General features: G+C 36.6%; 1 protein-coding gene across 3 annotated transcripts in view; it reads left to right on the top strand.

Annotated features, from left to right (window-relative positions):
- Window positions 1–22824, top strand: part of NADK2 (NAD kinase 2, mitochondrial) — a 71798-nt gene that overhangs the window by 34015 nt on the left and 14959 nt on the right. For 2 of the 3 annotated variants that reach the window (XM_023545423.2, XM_003407991.4), the window contains 7 exons: window positions 81–169; window positions 1083–1171; window positions 2333–2414; window positions 8076–8159; window positions 9517–9653; window positions 15216–15294; window positions 19308–19403. In XM_023545423.2, coding sequence (XP_023401191.1) covers window positions 2344–2414; window positions 8076–8159; window positions 9517–9653; window positions 15216–15294; window positions 19308–19403 — 467 coding nt within the window. In that variant the 5' untranslated portion in view covers window positions 81–169; window positions 1083–1171; window positions 2333–2343. Of the gene's footprint in view, window positions 1–80; window positions 170–1082; window positions 1189–2332; window positions 2415–8075; window positions 8160–9516; window positions 9654–15215; window positions 15295–19307; window positions 19404–22824 lie in introns of those variants that run through there. The other variant, XM_023545424.2, reaches the window with a different exon arrangement.

Here is a 22824-nt window from a genome sequence, read left to right as displayed (position 1 = left end):
TAGAGCTTTTAAAAGAAATATGTTATAATATGTAGTATATATCAGTATAATAAGACAGAATTTGTTTTATTTTAATATAGCTTGCATTGAAAGGCTCTAGCTACACTGGATTGCTTGAACGACATTATATTCACACCAGAAATGTGGAGCATATTGTAGATAGTTTACGGTAAGTTTTATGGACTCAGGTCTTGGGTGGGCTTTAGTATTTAGGACTTCCAATTTTTATTTTTTATTAGCAGCTAATCCTTAGATTTTTAGTAAAGATTGCCATTATAAAATCATTTTGAGAAAATTATATTAAGGTGGACCTAATTTTACAGCGTTCCTGAGGAAATCTTTATGGTACTCTGAAAATTGCAAAGGTATTTTTAGTTACTATTTGGTCTGCCCCAAGAAGCAACTTTTCTACAAAGTTAACTCAGTATACACAACAGGACTCAACTGTACCTGTAGTGTTTCATTTCTTAAACAGAGTAGTGGATTATATGGGTATTCATTTTAATATCCTTTGAATATCTAAACATTTCCATTATAAATTTAATTATAACTGGGACTAAATACAGTCAGTGAATAGATTTATACATATAGAAGAGAAACAGTGTAAGAACATGCAAATTAGAAAGCATTTTAGTCACTCAGTGTCTGGCACTTACTGAATATTTGTTGGATTTAAAATAATGGCTATTCAGTTTTATAATTTTTAAAAATATTCTCAGGTGTTAGTGTTCTGAGCCATTTTTGTCTTAATGAGTTTTAGTATCAAAAGAAGTCGAGAAAATGAAACTAAATGCTAACCAGTCAATGCTGCTATTTGTTAATGGCTGTAAAAATGTATTTAAAGTCCATAGAGAGCTGGGAATAACCAGTAGCTTTCAGTTCATTCATACGCTTCCTGACCTATTGTAATTATTTGGCTATTATAATTAAATGAAAGATGATGCTAACATTATAACGCTAAACATTATTTATAAAGCATAAATTAATTTTCTCCATTGTAATAACCTGCCCCTCAGAAAACATACCCCTAAAATGTATGTTATTGACGTCAATCTTACATTATCTTTACTTTTTTACTTTAGGAATGAGGGAATTGAAGTTCGTCTAGTAAAAAGAAGAGAATATGATGAAGAGACTGTTCGATGGGCAGATGCTGTGATAGCGGCCGGAGGTAATAGTTTTACAGAGGTAAAGATGCTGGGAGACAGAAATACTATTTAATACACATATTTCCAAACACTGTGGGTCTAATGACCAACCCAAGCCCAAACCCATTGCTGTTGAGTTGATTCCGACTCATAGTGACCCTACAGCACAGAGTAGAATTGCCCCGTTGGGTTTCCAAGGAGCGGCTGGTAGATTCGAGCTGCCAACCTTACGGTTAGCAGCTGAACTCTTAACCACTGCACACCAACACTCCAGTTTTAATGAAGTCCTTCCATAAAAAAGGACAAATTTTTGCATTTCTAGGATTAGATTTAAAACAGGTCTGTTTTACATAATATTTTACTTTTATAGTCAGTGAAGCTACTGTTGGGTTCCAGTATATGTATTTCTCTCTGTACTTTGAGATGTGCGTTTAACTTTAAATATAACACAAAGGATTAGTTGTAACTATGTTTTGGCTTAGTTGTGCCAGTCTTTAAAAAAAAAAAAAAAAAGTTGAAGTTGATAAAGAGCTTTGTGAAATCAGATAAGTCCCATCCCTCTTTGGCCCTAGTATACTTATGCTTATTTATTTATTTCTTTATTTTTGAGCTTTAGTGACCATTCTTTCTAAAACTTTAAATTGACAGCAGTTGTTGGAGAGAAATATACAAAGTTGGACACTTTGTTGGCTATATTGGATATATTCTCTAGTATATCCAATTGGATATATTGGATAAATATGAATTTGGGCTCATGTTATGGGAAAAGAGGATTAGCTATTAGAAGTGATAGGATTAGTGCACTGGTTCCCACTGGGGGCAGTTTTGATCCCAGGGGATGTTTGGCATTGTCTTGAACAAACTTGTCACAACGGGATGGCAGTAGGAAGATGGTGCTGCTGGCTTATAATGGGTAGAGGCCAGGGATGCTACTAAAATATCTTTTATGGTGTACAGGACGCCTCCCACAACAAAGAATTATGCAACCTAAAATGCCAGTCTTGCCACTGTCGAGAAATCCTGGATTAGAGTGGGAGAGAGAATAGAAAGGAAAGGAAGGGTGTAGACTGTGGCAATTGGCAGAGTGAGGGCTGATTGTTGAAACAAAAGTACTAGTGTTCAAAATGATGTAAAAAACTTGTTTTGTAACAGAAGTGTGGTTAACTTTGTCTTATGCCTTTTAGGTGATGGCACAATGCTTCTGGCGGCAAGTAAAGTCTTGGACAGACTTAAACCAGTTATTGGTGTAAACACTGACCCAGAAAGGTAAGGAAACGTGGGGTTTGTTTGTTCATTTTGCATATTATACATAAAAATGTTTCTGTTTTGCATGTTATCTATTTATGATAAATCTGACAATTTAGAGACTATTTCTGGGCTCTGTTGTAGGGGTAGTTTACTATGATGCCATGATTCTTAAATGGAAGCATCATTGTTCCTGGCTACCATGAACATTAGAATGTAAAACATTTTAGTGATGAAATTTAGGCATGTAGTAGAATTCTCTTCTGTGTAGTTTTTTACAAGGACATTGCTCTAGTTTTTAGCTCAGGCCTGAGAAATATATGTGCATCTAGCTGGCATTGGGAAGATGCTTGGGTGCAAAGAGTTTGCACTTGTCTACTAACTGAAAGTCTGGTAGTTTGAACCTACCCAGCAGCTATGCATGAGAAAGATCTGGTGATCTAGTTTCATGAAGATTATAGCCAGGAAAACACTATGGATTAGTTCCACTCTAACACATGGGGTCTCCATGAGTTGGAATCGACTCGATGGCAATGGGTTTGTGTTTTTTTTTTTTTTTTTGGTTTAGCTGGCATTCGTGGTAGAAAATTATGACATGGGACAGACCAGTCCTCACATTTGAGCTTTCCAGGTAGTTTGGGAGGAGGATCTGTGGCAGAATAGACCTGAGCCCTTGACTCAGGTGAGTATTGGGGACCTTTGGTATTCCTAAAGAGTGCTGAGCTAATCAAGTTCAATCTTCTATTATTCCCTACTGCTTTCATCTGCATTCCTAGTTATGCCTTCACCAATTTTCTGGGTGACTTTGTTGACTTAATTAATAGTCCTACCAAATCCCTGTTATCATTTTTTTTTTTTTTCTTCTCCTCAGCTTCATTGATATTTACCCTAATTCTATTCCAGCCAGACACAGTTGTTACCACACCTGGACTTTATAATCATCTGGACTTTCCCTGTCTCTAAAATTTTAATTCCACTTTGACCACAGCCTCCTATCTTGATAACAGTTTTATTCCCTCACTCCCAGCAATCTTCCCTTTGATTTCAGTACTTTGATCCCCTCTATTTTCTTCATTTAACTCTTTCTCACTTCATTCATTTTCTTGACAATTTTTAAAATGTTTTGTATCATTATCCTTCTGTCCAATTCTAGATCAGTCTGACCATCATCTTCTCTGTTCCCACACCAGCACTGCTGAGGCCATTTGGAAGAACAGTTACGGAAACCTGGGCTTGATGGCACTTGCAGTTTTTAGTCTCTAGCGCGTAGATCTGGACCCTCGGAGTTGCTCAAAAAACTTCCTATGTGGCCGTGGTCATTTCTCTTCCCGGTTCCCTGAGATGGCTGTTTCAAGTGTGGCTCTTCAATTTCTGTATATTTATTGCTTCCCTTATCTTTCCTCTTTCAATAAACCCCCACTCTTATCTCACAGAGGAGATGGAAGCCACTGGGTTAGAACTTCCTCAACTTTTCTGTCCCTTAAAAAAAAAATCTTATTCTATCATTTGTTCCCTTTTTTTCTCTCTGCCTTCTCACATGGTTCCTCTTAGCCTATAAACTTGTTCGAGATGCCTGTCTTTCAAGAAAACTTAAATTTTCTACCCTGTATCCCTTTCTTGGCTTATTACCCTTTTTCCTTCCCTTTACCCCCTAACTTGGTATCTCCACTTCCTTACTTCCCAGTCATTTTCTAAATGTTTGTGATGTTTTCTGGATTTGCCCAATCAGTTCATTGACATTGCTTTTGTCTAGGAAACCAGTGATATCCTAGTTACTGAATCTACTGTACATTTTAGCCTTTGGCTTAGTTGATTTCTGGGAAGTTTTTTATACTAACTGCTTCCTTGTTGCATCTGTATTTTGGCATTTATGACACCCGTCTCTTCCTATCTCTGTGGCTACTTCCTTGCCTCTCTCTTTTGACTCATTGCCGTTGAATCAATTCTGACTCATAGTGACCCTATAGGACGAGTAGAACTTAGAATTGCCCCATAGAGTTTCCGAGGAGTGCCTGGTGGATTCAAACTGCTGACCTTTTGGTTAGCAGCCATAGCTCGTAGCTACTACGCTACTAGGGTTTCCATCTCTTTTGAAGGATCTTATTTTTCTGTCAGCTGCTGAAATAGCGGTGTTTTCACATAGGCTCTGGACCCATCTTTTTTCTCCTTCATGCTTTGTGCTGTTGCCAGACAATTATTTATTACCCATGGTTTTAACTCAGGCATAGGTGACTTCAAAAATCTTTATATCCAGCACTGATCTTCTTTCTTCCCCTATTACTCTTACAGTGTCTTCTCCACATTGCAGCCAGAATGATTGTTTTATAAAAGTTGGATAATATCATGTGGCTTCTCTGCTAAAAATCTTATGGTGACCTCCCGTCTAGCTCAGAATAAAATCTAAGCTTTTACTATGACTACCTCATCCTAGTTTGCCTAGGACTTTCCCAGTTTTAGCACTGAAAGTCCTGTGTCATGGGGGAGTTGGTCACCCTTTGACATACAGGGCTCTACCTTATCTGGCCCCTGAGTGCTCTGTCCTTATTGCCTGTTATTTTCCCCTTTCCTCTTGCTATTCTAGCCACACTGGCCTCTACTTGGATGTATCCAGTGGCATTAAAAATCTAACATATCTGCAAAAAACTCACCTCTTCTCCCTTTCCCCGGCATTCTTGATGAATGACATCATAGCTTCTCCCTCACCCCTCATCGGATTGGCCACTAATTCCTGGGGATCTTACCTTTGACTCCATTTCTCACCATCCTCACTGCCACTATGCATAGTTCAGGCCCTTGTAATATGTTTAAATGACTCCAGTCTCACCCCTTGCAGCCTATCCTTCACACTTTGCCTTAGTGTTCTTTCTAAAGCACAAATCTGGTTATGCCCACTTCTCAGTTAAAATCTTTTAGGGTTTCTCTAATGCAAACGCGTATATGTACACACACACGCACACATCTTCCGCCATCTGTTGCCTATCTGCTTTTCTAACTTCATCCTCACTGACCCACAGGCATTATACATTCTTCAGCTAAAAAAATTACTGCAGTTCCTCTAGGATCCTACCTAAAGGCTGAATTTAAATGCAAAATGTAACTATATGAGCATCCGCTAACACCATTGGTTGGAGGCTCGTACATGGAGGCTTCTGCTCTGGCATTTAAGACAGCTCATGATTTGAAAGACTAGAGCGAGTGAAAAAGTTCTCTATAAGGCCGTGCCCTTTTCATGGGCTTCTGCCTAGAGTGCCCTTTCTCTGTTTATTCACTTGTGCATTTTTCATTCATTCAAGACTGCTGCCTCTCCTGGGCTCTGAGTATGATTCCTTCTACAGACAGCATTTATCCTTTTATATTATTTCCTGCTTGATTGTTTATCTCTTTCATTAGACTCTAAACTCCTTGAGTATAGAACCTGGTATTTTAATTTCTCTACCACTAGCATGGTTTTACACATTATTGGTAGGCAGTAAACGTTTGAAAAATGAATGATAAGTGATCTTAAGAAGTAGGGCTAGGATCCCAATTCAGTTAGGCAAATATTCCCTGAATATAAGTAATTGAGATCATTGGCTTAGTAATTAATTTTGATTGCCTTCAGTTGATACATGAGTATTTTAACTAACCCAGTGTTTTAGGACTTCTTAATAGCATATTTTTACATCATTAACATAAGAAATTACTTGCTTTGATGATCATATTTTATATAGTTTTTTGAAAGACATTTTCATTTAGAAAGCTGGTTTAATATTTATAACCTTATGGGAGTTTTGAAACTGGTAAGTAGAGGGTGTTAATAGCCATCCCTTCTCAATTTTCTTCCTAGAATAATAGGTATTAGAAGTCCTTTGGTTTGTCTTCTTGCCTCCAGGCAGAAATATATTAAGCCTCTTAGTTTGTTCTATGATTCAAGCTGTCTGACTTCTTTTTCTTAAGCACCACAGTGCCTCATAATCCTCAGATAAGCTCAGAAGTTAATGTTCAACTCAAGTTTCTTCTTCTTTGTATAAATTATCAAATGCTGCATAACAAATCACCCTGTTATCTAGAGGCTTAAAATGGTGATATCTTATGGTTTCTGTGTTCAGGAATTTGAGAGTACCTTGGGTGGGTGGTTTGGCTTGGAATCTCTCATGAGGTTACAGTTAGATGTCAGGCAGAGCTGCAGACATTTGAAGGCTTGACTTGGGCTGGAGGATTCACTTCCAACATGGGTCACTCATATGGACTATCTAAATCAAATATCTAATTTATGTACCTTCTGTGTTCTGCACCCATTCTGCTGAGCCTGGTAAATAATTATGACGTTTGAGTGTTTAAGATTAAAAATGGGGTAGAATGTGAGGTCTCCCTCCCTCGTGTTCGATAAGGTTTGGCCTATATCACTAATAGAATATGATATGGCAGCATTGGGCTTCCAAGGCCAGGTCATAGAAGGTATTGCAGCTTCTTTTGGTCTCTTGGATTGCTAATTTTGGGGGGAAGTCAGCCACCATGATGTGAGAACACTCAAGCAGCCCTGTGGAGAGAATCACAGGAAGAGGAATTGAGGCCTCTACCTACGTCCAGTACCAGTTTGTCAACCGTGTGAATGAGCCACCTCAGAAAGGAAGCCTCCAGCCCAAGTATGAGCCTTCAGATGCCTGTAGCCCTAGGTAACATCTGAATATAAATTCAAGAGAAATCTTTATCTCCGTGATGTTTAGGACCTCCACTGGATCTCAACAAGTATTGTTTTATCAAATGACTGTTGATGCTTAGGACTGTGTAAAGTATTGCTGCGAATATAAAATATAAAATAATTAGTCTGTGCCTTTTCTTAACCTCATTGTTGATCTTCTAAGATAAAGAAATTGTTGCCTGTCATAGCTTTGTAAAAATCTTTTCCTCTATTCTTCATACTTAGAAGTTAACTTAATAGCAAAAGTTTGTTTGCTAAGCAACAAGATTGAAACATGTAAATGATGATGACTGAGTTTTCTGGACACCTTTACTCCCTTTAGGCGCCATATACTTTTATCTTCCTATAGCAACCTGTAGACAGTCTTAAAAAACCATCTCATAATTTGTGATTATTTGTTTTTATTTCTGTCTTCCACATCAGGAACTCCTTGGGAGATTTCACCCTCATTTTTTTTTTTAATAAATGAAGGATTACATAGGAATACGCTCTCTCAGTTCTGTTTTAGTGAGTCAGGAGATCTTAAATAACATTAAAAAAGAGATTATTTGTCATTCAAAACACTTTTACATAAATAGTTTAATTGATTCCTCAGAATAACCCTTTGAGAATGGTGGCTTTACTCCCATTTTAGAGATGAACCTGATGCTAAAGTAACTTACCCGAAGTTAGTAGTTAAATAATTTAAAAGGTAAAAACTATGCCATTATGTATCTTTATGGGTAATCAGTAAGTGACAGGTTTGCTAATATTTTTAGTTTCATTACAGTGTAGAACCCTAAGTATTACTGTGTATTATCGCTTTAAAGCTGAATGGAATCTAATATTTCTTTGTGGCCTTTTTTGTCCTAGTTGTTAAAAGTAGACGATTTGAGGACACAAAAATTATGTATAGAGTAGAAAATTTGTATCTAATTTTTGTAGCTTGAATTAAATTTTTTTTTTCTCTTACCCTCTTCTTTTTTCCCTTTACATCACACAAAATCTTTTTTAAAATAAAGGTCTGAGGGTCATTTATGTCTGCCTGTCCGATACACACATGCCTTCCCAGAAGCCTTAAGGAAGTTCTATCGTGGGGAGTTCAGGTAGGAATTTCTTACTATTGTTCTTATGTAGATGTGTGCCATTAAAGATGCTGTCGAAAAATCAAATTAGGTAGTATTTGGATTAGTTGTAACTGTAGCCATAAAAAATAACTGAGTTACAGAGAGATTGAATATACCTTCTCCTAGTCCAATTTGAACTGTGTGTAGAAACTCTGACAAATGCCACTTGGCCTATAATGGTAAGTAACAGCTTTTTACCTTCAGTGAGATAGAGGCCTTGTCGCTATTTTCTTATCCTTGTTACATGTTCTTAGCAGTTTGGTGGAAAGATAGTTAAAAGTGTTGGTTGAAATTAGGTGTGCAAATTCTCCAAGACTTTATGTTTTTTATCATCTTTTCCCACCAAATAATGACTGAGAGTTGGCTTTACTCCAGCACTGCTGAAATTCCTGGTATCTCAGTCTTACGCAGTATTTCTTGATCAGCAAGTGTTTTCTCATGTTTCTTTAACTTACTCTGTTTAGTCATCAGGCTAAAAAGACGAGGGTGGAGGGAGGAACAGGGACGAGGTTGCCCAGTTACATTTGAGAGAGACCAAGTTGGGCTGCTTTTTGTTTCTTGACTTCGGCTAGATTTTAGAGTCAAAGAAGTCTTTTCCTCTCTACGTTTGTGAGGTCATATCAAATCTCTTTGACTTCTCTGGAATCAATAACCGTGATTCTAGTTTCTCGTCATTCCAAAGTTTGACACCTAGAAATGACTGATTTATAACGAACAAGTAGGAATATGTTTTCTGTATGCCTATCTAGCAGAATTTGTTCCATTTGACTTTGAAACAGCAGTTTTTGGTTTTGAAATCAATTAAACCTGATGCTTTTTTCTTTATTTTTAAGAAAATATTAAAATTTTTTATGTGTAAGCTAAAATAGTATAATACTTGTTTACTCTTAATCTCTTTTTATTATAAAAAATCATCATTTTTAATTTTGGGGGGGGATTTTTATCTTAATCCAACTACCGTGACACAATATTATTTTAATTTTGGAATGCTTTCTTTTTATATATATGTTCAGTTTTATTTGTTGCTGAGCAAAACCCAAGCCATATCTAACTCAGCATCTTGGGTTTAATGGGTACTTGACAGTTTGACTTAAATTCAAGTTACTTGGAATATTTTATATAACACATTAAATATTTTATTATAATTGAAAAGAGAAATAAACATCCAAATGAGTCTTTGAGCAGGAATCTGTGGGTCTTAGTGTTTCTAGTACACTTTGTTTTTATAATAACTAGTTTTAAAATAAAATTTTTTTTTTGGTGAAATGATTATAATGTCTAATTTTTTATTTTATTCTATCTTGACATTCTTTCTTTCCCTCTGCTTTTTTCTAAGGTGGCTATGGAGGCAGCGAATCAGGTTATATCTTGAAGGGACTGGCATAAATCCTGTTCCTGTGGACCTTCATGAACAGCAGCTAAGTTTGAATCAACATAGCAGAGCCTTCAATATTGAACGTGTTCATGATGAAAGTAGGTAGATTGTGATTTAGATGTATTTGGGGCAATATTTAGAGCCCTGGTGGCGCAGTGGTTAAGAGTTCAGGCTGCTAACCGAAAGGTCAGCAGTTCAAATCTACCAGCTGCTCCTTGGGAATCCTATGGGGCAGTTCTACTCTGTCCTATAGGGTCGCTATGAGTCAGAATCGACTTAATGGCAATGGGTTTGGTGTTTTGTTTTGGGGCAATATTTAAGTTACAGTTACATCAACTTCTAATTTTTGGAAGTAATTATTTATAATTATTTTGGTATTTTAGTACCACTAGTAACACTTAAAGGACCCCTGGTAATGCAGTGGTTAAGCACTTGGCTGTTAACCAAAATGTAGGTGGTTTGAACCCACCAGCTGCTCCATGGGAAAAAGATGTGGCAATCTGTTTCTGTAAAGACTTACAGCTTTGGAAACCCTATGGGGGCAGTTTTGCTCTGTTCTGCAGGGTTGCTGTGAGTCAGAATTGACTCAACAGTGGCTGGTTTGAATTGCTTTAGTTGTAAACATTGATGTTACGATTAGAATCTGAAGTAAGACATGCAACATATTTCTAAAGGAAACATTTTCTAGGATAGGCTTGAAAATTAGTTGGCTAGGGAAGGATTATAAAACATAATATTGGAATAGTTTTCAAGATGATTACTTTAAAAAATAAATTTCTAAAACTTCTATCCAGATGGGTATTCTACTGCAGTTTTCTTGTTTCTGCTATGGTACACATAAAGTGTAACTATAAAAATGATAGGGAGTGGGACCTGATATTTAATACTTACTCTGTTCAGGTATTATGATGGGGACTGGATTTAAAGGTTACTTGGTGACTGATTTAGTAAAGTAAGCTTTAGATAGATAACAATTAGAAACAAGCTGGGGAGAAAAGCAGTATAGTCAATATTTTTCTCAAAGAACTTTGATGTACCATTATTTAGAGACTGTCTTTGGCTGGGTTCTCTAGAGAGGCAAAAGCAGTGAAGTGTATATGTATGTATTTAGAGAGAGAGAAAGAGATTTATCTAAAGGAAATGGCTCACAAGGTTGTAAAAGCTGGGAAGCCTGAAGTCCATGGGTCAGGCATCAGGCTGGAGGGCTTCTCTGGACTCATGTAGCTGCAAGGTATGAAGAACCTAAGATTGGTAGGTAAGATGGCAGGCTACTGGCTCAAGTCCCAAGAACCAGAGATCAGATGATGATGAGCCAGATGCAGGATCCAGTGGGAGCAAAAGCCAGCAAGCTTTTCCAGAATGTCCATATATATTGGATGCAGGCCACACCCCTAAGGAAACTCCTCTTACAACTGATTGGCTGATTATACCAGATCACATCGTGGAAGTGATTACGTTTTATCACAAAATAGAGGGTAACTACACCAATACATAACTGCCAAATCGTTGAGAATCATGGCCTAGCCAAGTTGACAACTAACCATAACCCATCACAGAAGCACAAGGCAGGCTTTTTGGTTGCTTTTTGAAAGTACATGTTGGCTTGAAGGCCAGGAAAATCAAGGAGTAGTTGTTAATTAGCCATCTTTCAATGAATGAAGCAATTTAGTAGCAAATAGAAAGGCAGTAACTCTAATTTTATAATTATTTTAGGGGTGTTTATTATGGGAAATCTGTGCTAGATACCTTGAGGATTAGAATGATGGTCTTTGAAAAACTTATAGCCTGGTGGAGGAAACAGATACAGAAACAACAGATGATAATACAATGCTAATTAAACAAATACTAAATATAGATGTGCTATGAGTAAAAGGAAGGAGCACTGGTGGTGCAGTGGTTACGTGCTCAGTTGCTAACTGAAAGGTCAGCAGTTTGAACTCTCCAGATGCTCTGATTGAGAAAGATGTAGCAGTTTGCTTCTGTAAAGATTATAGCTTTGGAAGCTCTGTGGGCCAGTTCTACTCTGTCCTGCAGGGTCACTGTGAATCGAAATCGACTTGACAGCAATGAGTTTTATGAGTATATGGGAAGAGGTATGATTGACCTTTAAGGGGGATCAGAGAAAGAAGAGGTATGTTTTGAATTTGGCTTTAGGCATGAATAGGATTTCTGAACCATAGAATAGAGAAGAGAGCATTTTAGGTTGTACAGGCTGTTATCCCAAAGTCACAAACAAAAAACTCTCAAGACATCAAGGGTTAGTAATAGAGTAGGAGATGAGAGTAAAAAGAGCACTGGACTAGATCATATTTACTGTGCAAAGAAATTAGGATAAGACAGTATATTCTGGGTTTTTAGCTGTGAAGAAAGGGGGTTGTGTGTGTGGTGAGGTATTCAGGCATAAAACATTATAAAGAATAGCAGTTTAAACCTGGCACCAAGATAAGCAGAAATAGATCCAAGTTTATGTATGTACGAATTTAGTATCTGATAAATGTAGCATTTCACATCAATAAAGAAAGGGTAGCTTATTCAACAAATGGTGTTGGAACACTGCCCAATCACTTGGGAAAAAAAAAAATCCTTATAATTCCTACTCCAAAATAAGTTTCATAGATGTAAAGAGTTAAATGTAAAATATGAACTCATAAAAATTTTATGAAGTCCTTATGTGATTTAGGATAGAGGAAGGCAGAACGTCAAGATAATCCTCAGGATTTTTTAGTGATTTAATTATTCGCCTGTCATTACTTAGTGCCTTAGCACTATGATGCAGCCATATGGGCCTAAGAATGTCATAGTTAATAAATTCTAGGATTTATTATTTCTAGGATTCTCTATCAGGATCTGTTCTTGCGTTTTTCTTTTTCGGTCACTTAGAAGAAGGAATGGCTAACTGTCTTACTACTGTTTAATAACTGGCTATTGACCTTTTTGAAACGTCAAATTACATTAAATTCTTAAAGCACTGGAAGACAAATAGAAGTTTACTTTTCTTTAATCAAAAATAATTCTCTAAATATGAGTGATTTTTTTTACATTTATTCTCCACCCTTGCTTTTGGAGTGAATACTGTTTTTGCTGTCAAATACACCTCTGCAAATTTAAACCAAAACAATTTAGTCTTTTGTATGTTAAGCTAGTTAATGAGTCTTTAATATTTTTAACCATGAGGTAGTGGATTAACTTTCTGAAAAATATAGGTTGATGTAATGTGTATAAATATCTGAACATACGTAATTCCTGTTTGAAAATACGAGTATACTTATCTTTAACATATGATATCGTTTCAAATGTAACTCATGCGTGTAATTTCCTATTTAAATCCAAAATGGCTCTCCCTTGGAAGTGCTTGGTCAATTCCATCTCTGAATTGACCAGAGTAAACTAAGTAGTGTGGCAAGGATCTAATGAGAGGAATATTTCATTACTCTTGGAAATTTTTTAAAAATCTTATTTGTTTTATTGTTGTTGAGAATATACACAGCAAAACATACACCAACTCAACAGTTTCTACATGTACAAGTCAGTGACCTTGATTACATTCTTTGAGTTGTGTAATTATTCTCACCCTCATTTTCTGAGTTGTTCCTCCCCCATTACATAAACTCACTGCTCCCTAAGTTTCCTGTCTAATCTCAGAAATTTATTAGCAATTTTTAAAAAGAATTTATTTTTGTTGTTGAAAATGTACTCAGCAGTGCATATACCAATTCAGCAGTTTATACATGCACAATTCGGTGACATTGATTACATTCTTCAAGTTGTGCAACCATCCTCAATCTCATTTTTCGAATTGTTGCTCCCCCATTAACAGAAACTCACTGCTCCCTAAGCTTCCTATCTAAGCTTTTGAGTTGCCATTGTTAATATGATCCATTTTGTTGTTGTTGTTAGGTGCCATTGAGTTGGTTCTGACTCATAGTGACCCTATGTACAACAGAATGAAACACCGCCTAGTCCTGTGCCATCCTTACAATCACTACGTTTGAGCTCATTGTTGCAGCCACTGTGTCAATCCATCTTGTTGAGGGTTTTCCTCTTTTTTGCTGACCCTCTACTTTACCAAGTATGATTTCCTTCTTCAGGGACTAGTCCCTCCTGATAATATGTCCAAAGCGTGTGAGATGAAGTCTCACCACCCTTGCTTCTAAGGAGCACTCTGGCTGTATTTCTTCTAGGACAGATTTGTTTGTTCTTCTGGCAGTCCATGGTATATTCAGTATTCTTCACCAACACTATAATTCAGCTCCGCTGAAACTTGTCCACCAAGGGTGACCCTGCTGGTATTTGAAATACAGGTGGTAAAGCTTTCAGTATCACAGCAACACAAGCCACCACAGTACAATAAACTGTGTAGTGATCCCATATAGATGGTTCTTTCAAAGAGTACGATGCTAAAGGAGAATGGGGAATACCAAAGATACAAGGAAAATATGAGCCCAAGAGACAGAAAGGGGCACATAAACCAGAGACGCCATCAGCCTGAGACCAGAAGAACTAGATGGTGTCCGGCTACCGCCAATGACTGCCCTGACAGGGAACACAACAAAGAATCCCTGATGGAGCAGGAGAAAAGTGGGATGTAGAACTCAAATTCTAGTAAAAAGACCAGACTTAGTGGTCTAACTGAGACTGAAGGGACCCCAGAGGACATGGCCCCCAGACTCTCTGTTAGCTCAAAACTGAAACCATTCTTAAAGCCAACTCTTCAAATAAAGATTAGACTGGACTATAAGACATAAAATGATACTGGTGAGGAGTGTACTTCTTAGCTCAAGTAGACACGTGGCAGCTTCTGTCCAGAGGCGAGATGAGAAGGCAGAGGGGGACAGGAGTTGGTTGAATGGACACGGGAAGTACAGGGTAGAGAGGAGGAGTGTGCTGTAACATTATAGGGAGAGCAACTAGGGTCATATAACAATGTGTGTAAGTTTTTGTATGAGAAACTGATTTGAATTGTTAACTTTCAATTAAAGCACAATAAAAAAAAGAGAAAAAAAAGTTCAGTGCAAAAAAAAAAAAAGAGTACAGTGCTCAAGGCAGACGTTCTTTACTAATTACTGTGTATTTTCTACGTCTGTTTGCCAACCATGCCTGCTATGCCAATTTTTTTATATGTTGCTGTAAAAAAAAAAACATGCTTATGAAAATAACCTCATGGGAGAGGACACAGTTGGCAAATAAACATAGAAGGTGCATGTTATTTTTCTAACAATATCGTGAGCTAAACTATTGTTTGGTTTAAACAAGACTTCAGGGGATGCTTTTGGTTTAAGGTTTAAAGTTATCTCAGGGCAATAGTTTGGGGTTCATCTAGCCTCAATGACTACAGGAAGTCTGTATCCCATGAGAATTTTAAATTCTGTTCTACATTTTACCCCCTTTTGATCTGTATTCTTCTGGTCTCTTGGCAAAAGAGGCAGTTGTTTTTTTTAAGAGGAATTAAGTTTTATGTTGAAGAGACAATGGCTTCCCTTGAAGGCATAATGTTACATGACTTTAAGGTTTGTGTTTTAAATACTTAAAGTAAAAGTTATTGATTTGTTAAAGTGTATGATTCTATTAAAACAAAAATGTAAAAGTTTTACTGTTTTAAAACATAATATTTCTAAAATTCAAGGAGTTATCTTAGTTTTTTTTTTTTTCATTACTTGCAGAGTCCGTGGCTTCAGGACCCCAGCTTTTGCCAGTGAGAGCACTAAATGAAGTCTTCATTGGGGAGAGTCTGTCATCCAGGTATTTTTAAACCTGAGTTCTTGAGTTTGGAATTTGATGTTTTAGTATTTTTTGGGTATTCAACTTCTATAACCTGGCTAAGAGTTTTGAATAAACTAGTGGGAATATTTCCAGACTCTTTGTATACATTAATACATGTTAAGAGGAAGGAGGGTTTCGTGGCCAAAAAAAAAAAATTGTGAAACTCTAGGTTCTACTAAGTTATTCCGATTTCTTTACTACAGTACTTTCCAGAGCCTTTACTCTACCTTATAGGTGCTTTATAAATTTTTGAGAGATATACTAGGCATATATTTGTAATTGATACACAATTTTTATAAACAATTCATATTAAAATTTCCCCAGTACTTTTGTTAATAATGTCCTTTAGAGCTGATTTGTTTCTTTGCATGTTTTTGTCCCGGATCCATTTAAGGATCACACATTGCATTTGGCCATCTTGCATGGCTCTTTAAAATTCTTCAGTTAAGAACAGTTCCTTAATCTCTACCCCCTTTTTTGTCATTCATGATATTAATATTTTCAAATGGTCCAAGCAAATTGTCTTGCATAATATCCCTTATTTTAGATTTGTATGTTTTTTTTTCTCTGCATGGTAAGATTCAGACTAAACAATTTTGCCAGGAATACTATCTAGATGATGTTGTAACCTTCTTAATGTAACACTTCATAAGGCAAGTGCATTGACAGTTTATGATTCATAACTATTATAAACAAGTATTAAAGTTAATAGAGTTCCTCATGAGGAGTGTAAAAGGTCATTTGTGTTTTATTACTGATAAAATCTGTTTTGTGGGAGTTGAATATAATTTATGCTTAAATTATCAACAAAATTTTTTTTTGTAAAACTTTGTATCAAAGTTGTTACTAGATATCTAATGACTGCTATAATATAAAGTTAACTTTTATTGTTACTTTAGAACTTGCCTTCTCATTTGTAGATTTAACTAAATTAAACCAAAAAACCAAACCTGTTACCACTGAGTCGATTCTGACTCTTAGCGACCCTGTAGGGCAAAGTAGAACTGACCCATAGGGTTTCCAAGGAGCACCTGGTATATTTGAACGGCCAGCTTTGGGTAGCAGCTGAACTCTTAACCACTATGCCACAAATTAGCGGTGGAAAATTAGAGATGAGTCACTGTCCCTGCTGCTAGAGGAACCATGTGACCCTTTGAAGACGGTGTAATTGACTCGCTCATTTACAAAGAATTCTATACTTTCTGAAATTTTGTTTGCTGCACATCATATCCGTTCATAAATAATTATGAGAAAAATTTGCCTTAGCTAAAAAAGATATTCTAGCCAATAATTTAACTCAGGCAGCATTGAAAAGAAGAAAACCTGATTCGGCAAAATGATTTGAACAGTCTTGTTGAGTTGTTGTAATTGTTTTGACTTAAACAATATTAAATTTGTTCAACAAAAATAGAGTTTGCACCCGCTATGTTCAGTGTATAAGTGTAGTGCTAGTTTAAACACATGTATAATGTGTTTAATGTATGGGGGTAGTAAAATACACACTTTAAAAAATTGTTAATCTTAACATCGACTCTTCAAAGAAATAAAATTATTCATTAAAGGCAACTTAGATAGTAAAGCATAAAGAATATGTTTATTTTAACATAAGACTTACACTATATATAGTTTTTTTTTTTGCTACACACTAAATTTGAAGCAATATGGACATAAATAATGGATATTTTTATGCAATAGAAAAGGAAGAAAATGTAATTCTAGTGATATAATCTAGTCATTATTGCCAAAGACAGAAGAAAGCAACAGTTTTCTGATGTAGAAAGTCTATATTAAAATAAATAGATGACAAAGGTAAAAATCACCATTTAATGGGTAACATTATTCTGTTTGTATCATTTAAAAGTTGTATGGTTAACTGCTGAGTGCTATTGCTAGCATTGCTTTATAATTTGTACTTACTAAAAATTTATATAACTTTTAAAAGGAGGAAAACTGGGACCAGTTGATAGACTTGGGAATTAAGTGAAGTGCTATTGGGGGATTTTATATTGAATGCTTAACTTCTGTGGCAGTAGTGCTTGGTTGGTTGATCTGTACAGTGACTGCTGCTGTTTGTTTGGTGTCCTTTGATGCTTCACTTTATGTCTTTACTAAGAAAAGGACAGCAATGTGTTGGCTTCTTACACTCCTGAAAAAGGTTTGATTACTAGAAGCATTAGAACTTAGTTTTGAAGATTCCATGACATAGACCCCTAGGCAGGAAGGAAGAAACATTTACTGGATGCCTGCTGTGTGCCAGGCACTGTGGATGTTACATATGCTGTCTCATTTAATGTTCACAAACACCCTATGAGTAAGGTAGTTTATTTGTCAGCGAAAGAAACTGAGATTCAGAGAGTTCAAATACCTTCTCCAAGGTCATGTCATTAGTTAGCATTAAAGCTATCAAACAAACCCAGTATGTCTGATCAGATCCTGTACTGAGGCTTCACCACACTGAAAACTTAAGTGCTTCACTTGGAAAACATGAAATGCAGCAATATTATTCCTGCCTCATTTATAATGTTCTTAGATTTAAGAACATTTTTAAAGCCCAATTGTTTTTGTTGTTTTCTTTTCTTCTATTTGTTCTAACCTAGACTGTCTTATTCTTGGGCTGTAGCAGTGGACAATTTAAGAAGAAGTATACCCACTCTAAAGGGACTGTGAGTTTTATTGCTGCCTTCAAAAAATAATTTCCCTGAAATAAATTCTGTGAGTTGACTAATCTGTGATAAACCTGCATGTGAGAATGACACTAAGTTTGCTCAGTGTTTTGGGCTCAGCATTTCCCACCTGACTTGATGCTTCTTCCTCTCTGCGTCTACTTTTCTTCGGCTCCCACTCACTTCTAATCTCTTTTGTTTCTACTTGATTCTGGAATGATAGCAGCCATTGCTACGGAGTTGGTTGGCTTGTCTGTATATAATAGGTTTCTAATGTACTTTTTCTAGGAAGATGAAACAAAGCTATGAAGTAGATTAAGTGTGAATATTAGGTCCTGCTATCTTTTATTTTTATAAAGAATACTGGCTTAAGAAGAAGAAAATGAGTTTTACCATGCAGAGCCTTTATGAATTGAGTGCTTACAGGAGAAATTGAAAGGGTTAAAATAAGAGAAATTATCCACATAGTTAGTGTTAGTGTTTGCAAGCATATCTAATAATTGTCATTATCTGAAAAGCTACATTAAGGGCTTATTTTAACTTTTCTGCTGAAGCTAATTTGATGGAGAAAAAAATCCATTGTTTTTCTGTGACACCATTATTTTAAGATATAGCTTACAAAATAGACTTCTACACATTTCAAAAGTTTTTTGAATAGTTATAAATCATTTACACATTCATTCAGTTAAAGAATAGTGTCATTTTTGATGGTCTCAGAAAGCCCACTTAATTCCTTGTTTATGAAATGCCCTAAGAAATACAATTTTTAAAAGAAATTTACAAGTCAAGTTTTATTCCTAGTTTTGTCCACTAACCCAGTTCTAGTTGGAAATTTTCTTTAGACCTTTTATATCTTATCTCTGTTATTAGCTTACTGCCAATTCAAAGACACCGTTAATGTGTAACTTAAACAAGAGTTTAGTAGAAATTATTAGTAACTTAAAGGATTAGCTATATATATCAAGGACTAGCTACCAAAAATGAAACTCACCTAAGGGCAATACCTTCTTTTTGAATCCTAAAATAATATTCTGTGTGTTAGATTCCATACAAGCAGTAGCAGCAATGCTAGCCAAAAATTTACAAGAAGCCCTTGTTTGAAATGTTAAAGTATTGATAGAAAGGAGCATATGGATCAGAGAGGCATGTAGAAGGTTTTGTTTTGTTTGACTTTTTCACTTAATATTGGAATTAGCGTCGTGATGTGTATGCCTACTAAGTTAGGTATGTCTCAGGAAAGCCAGCTTACTTAGGGTTCATCAGTTCTGAAGAACTTTTTATTGTGAACGGTAAGTTCTGCAAACCCAATTTTATATTCTTAATCCACAGGGCGTCCTACTATGAGATTTCAGTTGATGATGGTCCATGGGAAAAACAGAAGAGTTCAGGACTCAATTTGTGTACTGGAACAGGATCAAAGGCCTGGTAAGTAACTTGAGATGTTGCTTATCAGCTCTTGTGAAATCTTTTCAGTGATTGACGCAATATCTCGTATTAGTGCACCTAAGACCTCTAATACTCAAGTGGTAACCTGGTGGTGTTGTGTAAGTTGGCTTGGTGTCTGTTTCATTCATTGGTTGGGTTCAGGAGTCCTGCCTTGACTTCTTGGATTACAGCTACAGCCTGGATTTGGTCATTATCTGATCGTTATTGAGCCTGCTACACTAGGTTTAAAAAGAAATAAAGGAAATGATAAATAGTTTTGGGGGCTATATAAATATCTTCTTAAAGTGAAGAATATTTTAAATAATAAAGAATTGGGTACAAAGTACAATACAAAAGATATGCTGAAGATTTGTGCCACAAAGACTTTGCTGGAGATGGCCTGAGGCTTCCTGGACTTTGCCGGAGATGGCCTGGGGCTTCCTGTATCCTCTTTGCCCTGTAACCTCTCCCTGGCTAGTCTCTTCTAGTCTACATGCAGATGTCTTCTCTCCTGAGTACAAACTCATATTGTAAAGTAACCTGCTAGACAGGATATTAATAGCACTTCAAATTCAACACATTCAAAACGGAATTTATTATCTTCAGTTTTTCTTCCTGTGTTCCCTGTATTGCTTAATGGCATCACTGTGTACCCTGACTCTGTGCTCTAGAGAAAAAACACTACTCCTCAAAGCCTTACTCCACATTGAGTCTCCCCATCCTTAACCTCCACACATACCAGTCTCTCAGTCCTGTCAGTCGAACTCTGAAGTCTCTGCCCCCTCTTTCAGTTTCTACTGCTGCTGCTTTGGTCCAGGCCCCAATCTTTTTAGTGCATGTTCTTTGTGCCTCACCCTTTATTCTTTGGGGTGTCATCCACATTACCAACAGGTTAAAAAAGCCCACTGCCATCAAATTGATTCCGACTCATAGCGACCCTATAGGACAGAGTAGAACTGCCTGATAGAGTTTTCCAAGGAGCGCCTGGCGGATTTGAACTGCTGACCTCTTGGTTAGCAGCTGAAGCACTTAACCGCTACGCCACCAGGGTTTCCACCAACAGGTTAGTATTTCTAAACTGTAGGTAATTCTGTCTCTATTTGTTCTATGCTTTAATTCTTTCATTGACCCCTGCCTATGTTCACATTGCTCAGCCTGTCATACACGGCCCTTTCTAATATGATCTAAACTACCTTACCAGCCTTATTCCTACACAGCCCATCCCCATGAGCGTACTGGAGATACTGCAGGCTACTTGTAAGTCTCAGCACATACCATGTTCTTTCTTGGCTTTTATTTTTCCTCAATGCAACTTCTTCCTGCTTTAAATGCCTAAACACTCTCAACTTTCCATCCACTGGCTGAAAAACCCAGTCTTCAAATGTCATTCTATTTAGGAAATCTTTACAAGAATCCAGTTCCTTTCATAAGCACAATTAATTCATCCCTTTTGTTCTCCCCAACACTTTTTCTCATGGTACTATTATAGTATAGTACTATATACTATACTATACTATACTATACTATACTATACTATAGACTACTGAACAACTTGAATGGTTTGGGATGATGACTAGAGACTTTTTTTTCCTGCTTAATTTTTTTGTGTGCGTAGCACAGTGTTGTCATTAGGTGCTGTCAAGTCAGTTCTGACTCATAGTGAGCCTGTGTAGAACAGAACAAAACACTGCCTGGTCCTGTGCCATCCCCGCAATTGTTGCTACGCTTGATCCCATCGTTGTAGCCACTGTGTCAGTCCATCTCCTTGACGATCTTCCTCACTTTCGATGACCCTCTCTTTTACCAAGCACGATGTCCTTCTCCAGGGATTGGTCCCTTCTGATAACATGTCCACAAAGTACGTAAGACGAAGTCTCACCATCCTTGCTTCTAAGGAGCATTCTGGCTGTACTTCTTCCAAGATAGATGTGTTCATTTTTCTGGCAGTCCATGGTATATTCAATATCCTTTGCCAACACCGAAATTCAAAGGCATCAGTTCTTCTTTGGTCTTCTTTCTTCGTTGTTCAGCATTCGCATGCATATGACACGATTAAAAATACCATGGCTTGAGTCAGGTGCACCTTAGTCCTCAATGTGACATATTTGCATAGCACAGTAGCTAATACATATTCACTCAAATGCTTTTTGAATAAATGATTATATGCTTACAAATACAGCTAAAATAGTGATTATCAAACTATAAGTTTGGATTGTTTAATTTGGAGATTTACTTCATATTTTTGGTTTGTTAGCTATAAATGAGATTAGCATTGCTTTTTAAAACCACTTTATTATGTAAATTTTTAAATATATACAAGAGTACACAAAGCAGTATAATGAATCCCATGTCCCATTAGCCAGTTTCACTATTTATTAGCTCATGCCCAATCTTGTTTCCTCTGTACCCCTTCTGGTCTCCTTTTTTCTCAAATTATTTCTTTTTTATTAGACTTTAATTTTTACATCAGTTTTAGGCTTATAGAAAAATTATGCAGAAAGTACACAGAGTTCACTATACCCTCTCTTCCCCTGTACCATGTTCCTCCTGTTTTTAACATCTTGCATCGTGGGGTATATTTGTTACAATTATGCACCAATATTGATACATTATTATTAAGTGCGTATTTTACATTAGGGTTCTAATGTTTTTTTGACAGATGCCTAACTTCATGTGTCCACTGTTTCAGCACCATAGTTTCACTGCCCAAAAAATGCCCTGTGGTTTACCTATTCATCCCTCCCTCTCTTCCGAGTCCCTGGTAACCGTTGATCTTTTTACTATCTCTATAGTTTTGACTTCTCCAGAATGTCATCTAGTCGGAATCATACAGTACATAGCTTTTCCAGACTGACTTCTATCACTTAACAATATGTATTTAAAGTGTCAACTTTGAAGAAGGGAAAGATAATACACAATACAGGAGAAGTCAACACAACTAAAAAAAAAAACTAAAATTACTCCATGCCTTTTTATAGCTTGATAGCTCATTGCTTTTTTTATCATTGAATAATACTCCATCATATGGATGTACCACAGTTTGTTTACCTGTTTACCTACTAAGGTACGTCTCGGTTGCTTCTAATTTCTTGGCGATTATGAATAAATCGGTAGGTTTTTGTGTAGATGTAAGTTTTCAACATATTTGGGTAAATACCTAGGAGCACAACTGCTGGATTGCACGGTAAGATTATGTATGTTTAGCTGTATAAGAAATTGCCAGATTGTCTTCCAAAGTGGCTGTACCATTTTGCACTCTAGTCAGCAATGAATGAGAGTTATTCTTGCTGTCCATCCTTGCCAGCCTTTGGTGTTTTCAGTGTTTTGGATTTTACCTGTTCTTATAGATGTGCAGTGGTATCTCGTTATTGTTTTAATTTGCAGTTCCCTAGTAACATGATGTGGAGCATCTTTTCATATG

The sequence above is a fragment of the Loxodonta africana genome, chromosome 2, assembly GCF_030014295.1.
Source record: "Loxodonta africana isolate mLoxAfr1 chromosome 2, mLoxAfr1.hap2, whole genome shotgun sequence".
Classification (NCBI taxonomy): domain Eukaryota; kingdom Metazoa; phylum Chordata; class Mammalia; order Proboscidea; family Elephantidae; genus Loxodonta; species Loxodonta africana.
This window is presented reverse-complemented; position numbering and strand designations above follow the sequence as displayed.